This window comes from Mastomys coucha, unplaced genomic scaffold (assembly GCF_008632895.1).
Source record: "Mastomys coucha isolate ucsf_1 unplaced genomic scaffold, UCSF_Mcou_1 pScaffold6, whole genome shotgun sequence".
Classification (NCBI taxonomy): Eukaryota; Metazoa; Chordata; class Mammalia; order Rodentia; family Muridae; genus Mastomys; species Mastomys coucha.
This window is the reverse complement of record NW_022196912.1, coordinates 32992599-33005283: the sequence shown is the minus strand read 5'-3', so window position 1 is coordinate 33005283 and position 12685 is coordinate 32992599. Positions and strand designations below refer to the sequence as shown.

General features: G+C 41.2%; 1 protein-coding gene across 1 annotated transcript in view; it reads left to right on the top strand.

Annotated features, from left to right (window-relative positions):
* The window catches only part of Kcns3 (potassium voltage-gated channel modifier subfamily S member 3), a 50581-nt gene that overhangs the window by 36858 nt on the left and 1038 nt on the right, over nt 1-12685 (top strand). The window contains exon 5 of the mRNA XM_031356919.1: nt 11902-12683. Within this exon, the coding sequence (XP_031212779.1) occupies nt 11961-12683 (723 nt within the window). The 5' untranslated portion in view covers nt 11902-11960. The remainder of the gene's footprint in view (nt 1-11901; nt 12684-12685) is intronic.

Genomic DNA, 12685 nt, shown 5'->3' with positions numbered 1-12685 from the left:
AGATATGCTCTGATGAGGATATTCACACCCCTTCTATTTACTGGCCTTGCTTCCTGGTTGCCTTGAGGTTGACCCACATACAATGTTCTCTCTCTCTCCATAGGCTCAAGATTACAGGGCCCAGTGAGGGTGCACTGCAGTGTTTGAAATGGTGAGCCAGGAGGCAAACCTTGTCTCTTTTTAAGTTGATTCCCTCAGATAATTTGTCACAGTGATGATAGATGGCTGGTATAAGATCTATTCAGGCTGTTTGATGACTTAGCCTTTTTTGGTTGTACTAGAGAATTTCTATGTCCATTAGAGAGTTTGCTCTCACTAGCTGGAGTGCTCTGTCTTTGTCAGACCCTCTTGGTTTATAATGATGTTTGAATCTTCTTTATTTCCCTGAGGATATTTGTATAATTGTTCCATATGTTATCGAAGGTAGGGTATTGAAATTCCAATGATTTCTCTCCCTCGAGTTCTGCCATTATTTTTACATCATGTAATTTTTGGCTCTCTTGCTAAGTATGTTTATAGTGCTTATTCCTTTGCTTGATGGATTGACATTTTTATTACTAGAAATGTTCTTTGAGTCTGGCAACAATTTTTATCTTAAATTTTATTTTGTGTGACATTCAGTATAGTGACACTGACTCCTTTTCAGTTATTATTTTCAACCTTTAAAATCCCAACTTGTTTTTAAATGTGAATAATTACTATTCTGCCATTTAGTTATTTCTACTGCTGTTTTCAAATTATTGGAATATTTTTATAAAGAAAAATTTCCCTTATTAACTTGTGTATTATTTTTCTAAAATATAATTTGCACAGGAAGGCAGGATAAGTAGTTGATTTCTTTCTTCACTTTCATGGAGTAATGAGTTGGTACTTTAGTAGTCTCTGAAAGTGGCCCAAGTACTGCTTTGGTTTTCAAATGTTATTACCGTGAACACTTTGTTATCAATAAAGGGGGTGCTCTGCAAACAGGAGGACATGAGTTCAAATCCTATACCTATTTTAAAAGGTCAGATGCAGTCTTGTGTGCTTCTGATCCCAGCACTGAGCTGGAAGTAGACATGGACAGATCCTTGGGGCTTTGACCAGCCAGCCTAACTGAATCTATGAATTCTAGGCATAGTGGAAGACCCTGTCTTAAGGTTGTCTTCTGGCTATTATACTCTTGTTCAATTGCATGCATAGAAAACATACACATGGGCACAGGCAGAGAATCATTGCTATGAGCATAAGAATTTTATTGTATTTGAAATGTGCAATCTGTTGCAGATTTTTTTCCTTTCCCTTTGAGACACATGCTTCTTTTCTTCAGCATGTGGATGAATGTCTCCCTAGTTTTCTTTGAATCTTTTTCAACTCTTCCTTGTCTTTGACAGCATCCTTGTTTTCTGCTATACAAGGACATTCCAGGCTCCTTTTGTGTATTTCTGTCCCAGACTGGGAATTGGCTGTTCATCTAAGGAAGCTTTGCTCTTATAGGGAGATGTTACATTTACTTGTTTCAGTCTCACTAAAATAGGGTATTTCTAGCTGGTGTCTCTACATGGGCTCTCTAAAATAGACAGAGTTAGATATATACAAGAATTTGTTGTGTATCCTTGTGGGATCAGCACCTGTGGAAAAGTTAGGAAAGGAGGCTTCAGCAAAAGGAGGTGTTGAACTTTGACAGGATTTAAACACAGACCTCACTTGGCTGTCACAGAGCTCTGGAACTGGGTAGACCACCTGTGTATAAAAAGATGCTGGATTATGACAGGCCTCTTATGAATAGTCATTGACCATGTTTCTGACCATGGGAAAAGCAGCTATCTATTGGCTGAAGATTATTCCAAGTGGGGACTGACTTATCTGAGAACTCGTGGGTATTAGTTCTCCTAGCATGCTAGAACTTCCTAGAAGAGAGATGAGAGTGGCTAAGTAGCATCCATCCTATGGCTATCTGTTTCAGGCTGTTTTCTTTCTTTGTTTGTTTTTTATTGTCTGTTTGTTGTTGTTGTTTTGGTAGACAGAGCTAAGAAATAAGACTTTCCGTGAGCAAAAAAAAAAAAAAAAAAAAAATGAGTTGTATGTTTAGATTGACATTTCCAATTCAAATTCAGCATCAGCAAGTTTCATTTAATTTCTTTGTTTCTTATATTCATGTTTCTTTTCTTTTGAACCTAAACTCTTAGGGACATTTAAGGAAATTAACATCACACTTCCTTTGCTTGATCCTGTGTGTTCATAAAAGGTTAGGAATAAGTATATGGGCTAGAGAGATGATCCAGTGGTTAAGAGCACTGGCGCTCATCTAGAGGACTTGGGTTCATTCCTGGCAGCCATCAAATTCCAGTTCCAATACTCTACTGTGAAGGGGAAACTTAAGGGTTCTTTTGGAAAGTCAGTTGTTTGAGAGAATATTTTGCTAAGGCAAACATAGGAAGGAATGTTTCTCTGAAGCAGATACAGGTGAAAGGATGATTTGCTAAACCACACATGTGACAGGACATGAGATAAAGGATTCTTTGTTAATGACATGCATGTATTAGTTCACCTTTCATGTATTGTTGAGCTCCATTTGTCAGGACTCCATAGAGAGTCCCACCAATAAAACATCAAAAAAAAAAAAAAAACCACACCAAAAAACTTCTAGTGGTGTGCTGGCAGTTTCTTGCACTTCTGAGGTCTCAGGCTAATTGGTAGAGTGATGTCAGCTGATACAGACTCACATGGAGTTTTATTAAGACAGACTCATGTGCTGAGGCAAGACCCATGGAGCACACGTGATGTTTGGAAGGAGTATAAATAGGATTCACCGGACAGTGATGGAGGCTTGACTTGACTCACTTGCATAGCCAGCTTTGTAGAACCTCTTAGTCTCAAGTCTTCGCTGATCTCCACTTTGATAGAGGCAAGGTGAAGAGCTTTTCCTGGCATCCCTGGTGGTCCTGGTCCCTCCTGTTGTCTTATGCCACTTTGACTAAGGCCTGGCTGGTCCTGTGAGGTTGTGCCACCACTGCTGCTATCCAGACACTACTGAACTGGACTACTGGTATATCCATGAAGTGTTTGTAAGTGGATAGAGCTGCCCCTGCTGACCTGTGAACTGAACTGCTGATTTCCTGACAATGCAAGTGAGATTCACTCCAAAGAACAATTTATAAACAAGTCCACTTCCCTGAATCCTAATAACCTTTTTTTTCTACTACTTCTGGTGGGTGGTGGACTAGAAGGGAGGTTAAAGCATTTATGAACCATCATTAAAAATAGGTCTTTGAAAAATTTAAGCAACACTCTTGGCTTCTGGGATCACCAGGCACATACTTGGTGCCCAGACATACATGCAAGCAAAATATCTATACACATAAAATAATAAAAGTTTTGAAAAAGAATAAGTGTATAACTATGATTGCTAAAATATTTTAATATTGCTATTTATTTTTGTCCTTGGCTACATACAGGTAAGATGTATAGTCAGTTCACTGAAGTAATTCATCCACATGAGGCTCAGCCACCAGGTTGATACAATAATATTTAATTTTTAAGGAATGTCTGTTTGATTTTAATTTATTTCTTTTTATAATTAGGCAAACATTAACATGGTTCCTGAATTCATTTTTTTGTCATTGTCCCTTACGGATATTTTATGGTTTTTGGTTTATATTACTATTGTTTCTTTTTTATATTAAAAGCACACACACACACACACACACATACACACAAATATACACATATATGCATATATATAATATACATCTGTAATTTCCCTAGATTTCATTATTAAAATACTTATTTATTTGCTTATTGTATGTGTATTTTGTGAGAGTGGTCAGAGGACAGCTTGAGGGAGTTTTATCTCTTCTTCTACAAGATGTGTGCAGGGATCATAGCCAGGCTTTAAGGCTTGGTGGCAGGTGACTTCCCTGGCTGAGCCATCTCTGGGGGCTAGTTTCACCATCTTTCTTAGAAAAATTGCTGCATATTCCTACATATACACATATGTATATATCTCATTACACAGATACATACATATATATGTAGTATGTATGTGATGTGTGTGTATGTGGTATGTGTGTGGTGTGTGTGGTGCATGTGTGTTACTCTCTCTCCCCCTCTCTCTCTCTCTGTGTAGAGAAATAGATCATATTTTATTTTTGAGCTTTTTTCTCTATTGATGGACATTTGGGTCATTTCTAGTAACACACAAATGCTTTGCTTGTCTAACTCTGGGAAAAATTTTCTAGGACAGAGATTACTAAATCTGAGGGTAATAACCTATGCCAGTCTATCAAATATTACCAAGTTCTTCTCCCTAGGGGATTCCCCTTCATTATGTATTCCTAACACAATGTGGAGGGGCTTGTTTCCCTATGGCTGTCCAGCACTACATGTAGATATTTTTCAGGGTCTTTTGCCAGTGTGTGCATTAGATGTCATGTGACACGTCAGTGTGGTTTTCACATGCACTCATGAACAAGGTTGAACTTCTTTTTCTGGCTTTGGTCCTGTTTATGGTTTTCTTTTTCTTTCTTTTATTCCTTCTTTCCTTCTTTCTTTCTTTCTTTCTTTCTTTCTTTCTTTTCTTTTCTTTTCTTTCTTTCTTTCTTTTTTTTTTTTTTTTTTTTTTTTTTTTTTTTTTTTTTTTGGTTTTTCAAGACAGAGTTTCTTTGTATAGCTCTGGCTGACCTGGAACCCACTCTGTAGACCAGGCTGGCCTCAACCTCGAACTCAGAAATCTGCCTGCCTCTGCCTCTCAAGTGCTGGGATTAAAGGCGTGTACCACCACTGCCTGGCTTTTTTTTTTTTAACTCTATGTTCTTATCTCCTGTCCATTGCCCATATTTTCATAGCTCACTTTCTTCTTTAAAAAAGCTACTTTAGATATTAAGTGCACTGAACCTCCTCTGTGTGATATATGTAGCAGTTTTTTCTATAATTCATTTTTATGTTGCTATGGTATTTCTCCCCACATAAAATTACTTTTACACAACCAGAATTTTTAAATAAGAAAAATCTCACCATTTATGGATCATAAATTAGTTGACCCATATTTATATTTAAGAGATGGATGATTCAATATATTATCTACATGTGCATATATACGTTGTATAATGACAGCCACCCCTTTGTTTCTAGGATCCCTGCAGATACACATCCTGAGACCCCATGTAGCATAAGTTCAGAAACCATAAAGTATAGTGATATCTACAAGATATAAGGTGCTTAATAAATTAATCTTCAGTTGTTCAATATTGGTGTAGTATGTGCATAAATAACACACCTGTTTTCCTGCATCTTTTAAACAGTCTTTATATGATGGGTGACAGCACACACAATGTAATAGATGTGTCAATACTTGTTGCCCTATTGTTCAGAGAACAATGAGAAGAGAAAACTGTGCACACTTTTCAGTGTTCAGTGGACACATTTTCTAAGTTTCTTAGTCTATGTTTTATTTCCTATCATATATCAAAATTCACACTTTCCTAGTTATAAGATAATCTTACTTTTTTTACATTAAGTACTGTTGTTTTTTATTTAATTAGTACCTAAAAATGTCCTATAATATAATTATCCAGAATTAAAAAAATAATTAAATAAATTATATATTATTTTTTCCTTTTATTTTAAATTGGATATTTTATTTATTTATATTTCAAATCTTAACCCATTTTCTGGTTTTCTTTCTGCAAACCCCCTATCCCATCCCCCACTTGCCCTATGAGAGTGCTCCCCCCATCCACCCACCCACTGCTGCCTCACTCACTGCCCTCGCATTCCTTTACACTGGGGCATCAAGCCTTCACAGGACCAAGGGCCTCCCCTCCCATTGATGTCCTTCCCCCAACTCCTTCATTGGGGACCCTGTGCTCAGTCCCATGGTTGGCTGTGAGCATCAGCATCTGAATTGGTCAGGATCTGTCAGAGCCTCTCAGGAGACAGCTGTATCAGGCTCCTGTCAGCATGCACGTCTTGGCATCAGCAATAGTGTCTGGGTCTGGTGTCTGCATGTGGGATGGATCCCCAGGTGGGGCAGTCTCTGGATGCCCCTTTCTTCACTCTTTGCTCCACTCTTTGTCCTGTATTTCTTTTAGACAAGAGCAATTTTTGGTTAAAATTTTGGAGATGAGTGGGTGGCCCCATCCCTCAACTGGGGGGTCATGTATGCCTAACCTCTGAATATGGTCTCGACAGGTTCTCCCTCACCTTTGTGGTGTATTTCAGCTAATGTCATCCCTGTGGAGTCCTGAGAGGCTCTTGCTTTCCTGGCATCTGGGACTTTCTGGTTGCTACCCTGAGTTCCCCATCTCCCATTGCTACATGCCTCTGTTCAATTTCCTGACCCTCTGTACATATTCTCCATCTCTTCCGTACCTGATTCTGCCCCTCTTTTCCCCCACCTCCTCTTCTCTTTCTCCCGAGTCCCTCTCATTCTCTACTTCCGTTGATTATATTGTTCCCCCTTCCAAGTAGGACTGAAGCGTCCACTCTTTGTTCTTCTTCTTGAGTTTCATGTGGTCCATGAGTTGTATTGTGGATAGTCCACGTTCTTTACCTAATATCCACTTATCAGTGAGTACATACCATGTGTGTTCTTTTGTGACTGAGTTATCTCACTCAGGATGATATTTTCTAGATCCATCCATTTGCCTGAGAATTTTGTTGTCATTGTTTTTAATAGTTGAGTAGTACTCCACTATGTAAATGTACCACATTTTCTTCTCCGAGGTTCCTGTGTCCTGCAGGCTCCAGGTGGGTCCCTCCAAGCAGAAGTGTGGTTTTACCTGTGCTCACATGTTTGTCAGCACTCCTGGGAGGCTAGCTCTCTCCCGGCAGTATTTGGGTATGGAGAGCTGTGGCACAGGGTTGGCTTCTGGGCACAGATGGAAACTGGAAGGATCCTGTCCCAGCTTGCTCCTTGGTTCCTATGTCCTGAGGGCTCCAGGCAGGTCCTTCTTGGTCCAGGTAGTTGAGTAGAAGTAATAGTCTCATCTGTGCTCACAGGTTTGTCAGCACTCCTGGGAGACCAGCTATTTCCCAGTGGGATTTGGATATGGAGAACTGTGGCACAGGGTCAAGTCTAGGGTGCCCAAATTGTATGTTCTTAAAGATAAATTTTTACCTTTTTTCTTTTCTGTCTTTTTAAACATTTTATTGCTTGTTTGTGAATTTCACATCATGCACCCCATTCCCACTCATCACTATCTATCCTATCTGCCTTCTGCCCTTGCAACCACTCCTCCAAAGGAAAACAAAAACAAAACAACAAAATATCACCATGGAAGCTGTGGTATGTCATACAGTATGCCCTTTTGCCCACCAAGCAGCTTTACTTGCTAATGTTCATTGCAATGAGTCATTGGTCTGGTTTGAGACCTCTGGCTTCTGTTACACTATCAATACCGGATCCTCACTAGGACTCCTCTCGGATATCCTGTTGTTGCTCCCTGTCATGGACATCCTGCAGCTTTGGTTCTGCTGGACTGGCCCTTTAGGAACCCTGACAGTTTATAGATATGGTAGATTGGGGTGGGCCAACTCAAAGCCCTAGATCTGGGTCTGGGTGGTAGCTAAGTTGGTCAGGCTGCCAGCTCTCTTGCACCCAAGCCACTAGGACCAGCTCTCCCACTTTGCCCAGGTGAGTGGCAGACTGGCCTTCCTGCATGCTGTAACTGGAGAGGGGCAGGGGCAACAGTCACGCTCTCACACCCTCTGGGGTCAGCCTAGGCAAGGGGTGGGGCCTGCTCTCCCACCTGCCACAGGTGGCAAGTAGCAGACATTTGGGGCATTTCTCCTGTGCCTGCTTCACTGCATGACCAATGACGGGGGGGCTGTGCTGCCTGGGTATGGTGTGGTCTGTTGTCTCTAGTGCTGTAACCTGTAAGGGGTAGGAACAGCCCTGTGCCACTCTCAGACATCAACATGGCCTCAGGTGGCAGCCCAGACCATGTACGTATTAGTATGTGTGTGTGTGTATGTTTGTACATGTGTGCACGTATGTTCACATGTGCGGTACATTTCTGTAGGTGCTTGTGCACTTACATGTGCATGGATCCTAGGGTTAATGTCAAGATTCTTTCTCTATGGAACTTTACCTTTATATATTGAGTCAGGATCTCTTGCTGAAACCTGAGCTCACAGTTTCAGATAGTCTGTCTACCTAGCTTGTTCTTGGGAATGCCCTATGTCTACTTTCCATGCAGTTGGGATCACAGATGGGATGCTATACCCACCTGGCTTTTGCATGTGTGCTAGGACCTGAACCCAACTATTCATGCTTTTGAGACAGGTGCTTTACCTGTTGAATCATCTCCTTAGTCTTGAAATCCAGCCTCTTGATGACATTGTCATGGTTAAGAAAACATGATACCACTGTTTCATAAAATGCAAATCCAACATGATTAAACATGTTTCTTGACATTTACTGTACCAATGTATAGGGTTCAAGTGGTTATATTTAAATTGATCTTTATATTTATATAATTTATATGGATCTTAAAGTTCAAACATATTTCATTGTGCCTATTATTGCAGTATATGCAATCTTTCTAAGTTAAAAAGACTTATTTGTTTATTTAGTGTATGTCTGTGTCTGGGCACAAACTTGTCATCATTTGTGTATGGAAGTTAGAAAACAGCTTTGCGGGAGTGGAGTCAAGTCTCTCCATCATGTAGGTCACAAGGTTTACAAAAGAACATTGTCAGTCTTGTCAGTACTTTTACCCACCAAGGCATCTTATTAGCCTTCTTTTTTTCTGTATATTCTTGATTTGTAGTTGTTAGAATCCTCTGGTCTGGAACTCATGGACACGGAGAGTCGAGTGTATATAAATGTGTATGTATATAAAAAATGAACCATATCATGTGGTACAGAAGTGGACCTTTGATTCCCTAAATGTTCCCTGAAAGGAGCAAATGAATGAGTTTTAATGAATCTAGTCTGAATGCAGCATCCTTGGAAGTGATAGATGTGCAGTAGCTTGCTATATCCATGTGATCATGACTGTGGGAAAGAAGTGTTGAAGCATGGATAGTACCAAGCTCCCAGTTTAGGCTTTGCCTCTGTTCCTTCACTCAGATTCCTTGTTTCCACATCTGCCAATACCCGGAATGAGAAACAAGCCATATAAGGATGTTCTACAATTGAAAAAAGACTGTCTGCCCACAGGGACTCTGACTGCAATTCGTAAAGGTGGAAACTGTCACCTTCCCTGCCCCAAATAGGCTGCTGTGGACCAGGTGCAATCGAGGAAGCCAGTCCTGACCCTGCACATCCCAACTCACCTTTTGAGTTGTAGTGTTGGATCTGATCCAGCAATGCTTTCTTTTGTCTCTGTTTTGAAAGACTCTCGATGGGATCTTTGGTTTTATGACGTGTGTTGCTTTTATGATGACTCTCTGTGGAACAGATGGATGGACTTCATAATGATCTTTCCTTCACAGTGTGGACTAAAGAAAATGCAGGAGAACAAAGCAGAAGGACATAGTGGGAATATGGACATCATGGATGATCATATTCCTTAGAGAGGTCATTGTGGAGAGATTGGGGAGGTGGATTATAGGCCTTGATTATGAGACCCTTATATGCTTGCAGTGTCATGAAACATTATGTTATTTTGGGATTCCAGGATATCCGAGATGAAAAACAATCCGCCAGAAGACAGCTTCCATTAAAGTCTTAGTGTGAGCTTAGCTGAACTAGCTCCCAGGAACATTTTCCTACTCTATGTGCCATTAGCCTGCTTTGGCCATCAGAGACCTGACATTACATAAATATTTGGACCAAGGCAGCAACTCTGACTTGGGCCTTTCAAAGAAGAACCCTAATTAAAAGCAGAAAGCAGAGGGAGGCAAATTGAATATTTGGAAGAGGTCAGCAAATCTATTGAAGATACATTAGCCATGCTCTGGTCTCTGGCATCATGAAGCATGGTGTCTTGGAGGCAAACACCCAAGGATTCTTTATGACTGTAGACTTTCTTCTGGAGTAGATGGCAGGGCCTGTGTTTTAAGGTTGTGACCTGTCATGTAGCTCTCTATTTTAGATCAGGAATCCTTTTCTCTTGCTGATGGCTTTGCTGGCCACAGCACAAGGGAAGAACAATTCCTTCTTGCCCTTGTATCTTTTAATGGTGCTATTCTTCACAGGCATGAGCAGATTCGAAAGCATATTCTCCTCTACCTTATCTGTACATTTTTCTTTTCTCTTGAATGAAGTTCCTAGTCCTGTCAGTTTTATTTTGTAAACTCCTGAACTTGACACTTTCTCTTCATCAGCATCTCCACCACATGCATTTTGAGTCCCTGTTTTACTCTGGTGTTATGAACCCCTTTTTCCTGTCACCTTTCCATGTAGAGGTCTTTTATTATTCTCTTATTGGAACTGATATTTTATTATTGGTTTTTGAATTTTAAGGAAAATCATGAGTTTTACTCATGGTTCTGGAGGCTAAGGAGTCTATGTGCATGGTGAGGGCTTTGTACATTTGGAGTCATGCTTCAGCACAGAGGGCTGAGTCTGAATGGGTCTAAGACATGGTCATAAGCACATGTGAGAAGATCCTTTACTTGTAGGTATGTTAAACTTGCAGTCTGCTGGCTGCATGCAGCTCAAGATAAATGGGTCTAAAACAGACACCGAGATAGCCTTTTTCTTGTGACTCAGTTACATGACCCTCAGGCATGAATTTTGTAGATTAGAGCATTCTGTTGAAATGTCATACCTGCATGGAAGCTCAGTTTGTGATAGTCCTGCCCATAGAATAAAATCCAGTTTCTTCAGGCTTATATACCCACCCCTTCACAGACCTCCTGCTGTCTACCTCTGCTACCCTCTGCTGAGAGCTCCCTTTCCCATTCTGTTTAGTTAGCTATATTGCTCTTGTTGAGGACCTTGGTTCAATTCCCAGTGTTTACATACAGCAGCTCACAGCTATCTGATATTCCAGCTCTGGGGATCTATACCCTCTTCTTGTTTCTAAGGGTGCCTGTACACATGTGACACACATAAATATAAAATTAAAAACAAATCTTTACTTCCCCAAACCCCATGTTTTCTGAGGAATGGATCTAATATATCCTGGTTAGTGTCAGAAATAAAAGTAGGCCATGAGCCCAACCAATGTAGACCACTGATGTAGTGATGCTCCTCAGTGATGCTGTGTAGGAGACTGGGATGAGGGCAGGATGGGAAAAGGGACTTCGTGTGTCAAGAAGTAGGGTATGTTTAACTTGAAAAGGTCTTCCCTGTCCAGTTTCTTTCCATGTGGATACTCTCCTGAAATCCCATCCTGGAAAGTGTAATGATATCTGTAAGATATAAGGTGCTTAATTACGGTGAGATAATTAAATCCTCTTGAGTTTCAATGTCTAAATATAAATAATGGACTCTTTTGAAAGAGCACAATGCTGGACCATAAAGTGAGACCCACAATCACCTTAAGAGCTGATCTCAGTCTCTATGAATCAAATGTGGAGGAGAGGAAAACACTTTCTCTCTGGGTACATGGCTGAGTCTGGGATGGACATGAGAGCATCATGAGAGCATCATGGTTTAAATTCTGTGACTAAGCGATCAGAAGTGCATTTCTTTTTAGTGTATGTGTATTTATGTGTATCTGGGCGAAGGGCAGAAGATGAAATTTGAGCACTTCATAGAGAAATTGGAATTAGAGTTCATGAAATTATATTGTCCATTTTCTTCATTTCTAATATTAGATTTTTAAACTCACGTTTTGATCCCCTACCCCCCACATGCATACACAGACACCCTTGAATGTGTTTTGCTTTGCTTTGCTTCTTGTCATTGCGTTTCCTGCCCTGCCTGCCATGCAGTCAGACCATTATCCTGGAAAGGGCAGATTAAAAAGAAGCCCGATGAGGCAGGACTGGACACAGGCTAATATTGTCTTGCGCTCTTTCCAGGTTCAGCGTGATCTTTTGTGTCTCCCTTCCGGGCCAGCACTCTGTCTTCTCGATCCATCATGGTGTTTGGTGAGTTTTTCCATCGCCCTGGACAAGATGAGGAACTTGTCAACTTGAACGTGGGGGGCTTTAAGCAGTCTGTGGATCAGAGTACACTCCTGCGGTTCCCTCACACACGACTGGGGAAGCTGCTTACCTGCCACTCTGAGGAGGCCATTCTGGAGCTGTGTGATGACTACAGTGTGGCGGATAAAGAGTACTATTTTGATCGGAACCCCTCCCTGTTCAGATACGTCTTAAACTTTTATTACACAGGGAAGCTGCACGTCATGGAGGAACTGTGTGTCTTCTCCTTCTGCCAGGAGATCGAGTACTGGGGCATCAACGAGCTCTTCATTGACTCCTGCTGTAGCGGTCGGTACCAGGAGCGCAAGGAGGAGAGCCACGACAAGGACTGGGACCAGAAAAGCAATGATGTGAGCACAGACTCATCCTTTGAAGAATCGTCTCTGTTTGAGAAAGAGCTGGAGAAGTTTGATGAGATGAGGTTTGGTCAGCTCCGAAAGAAGATCTGGATTCGAATGGAAAACCCAGCTTATTGCCTGTCGGCTAAGCTCATCGCCATCTCCTCTTTGAGTGTGGTTCTGGCTTCCATTGTGGCCATGTGTGTGCACAGCATGTCGGAATTCCAGAACGAGGATGGAGAAGTGGATGACCCTGTGCTGGAAGGTGTGGAGATTGCCTGCATTGCATGGTTCACTGGTGAGCTGGCCATCCGCCTGGT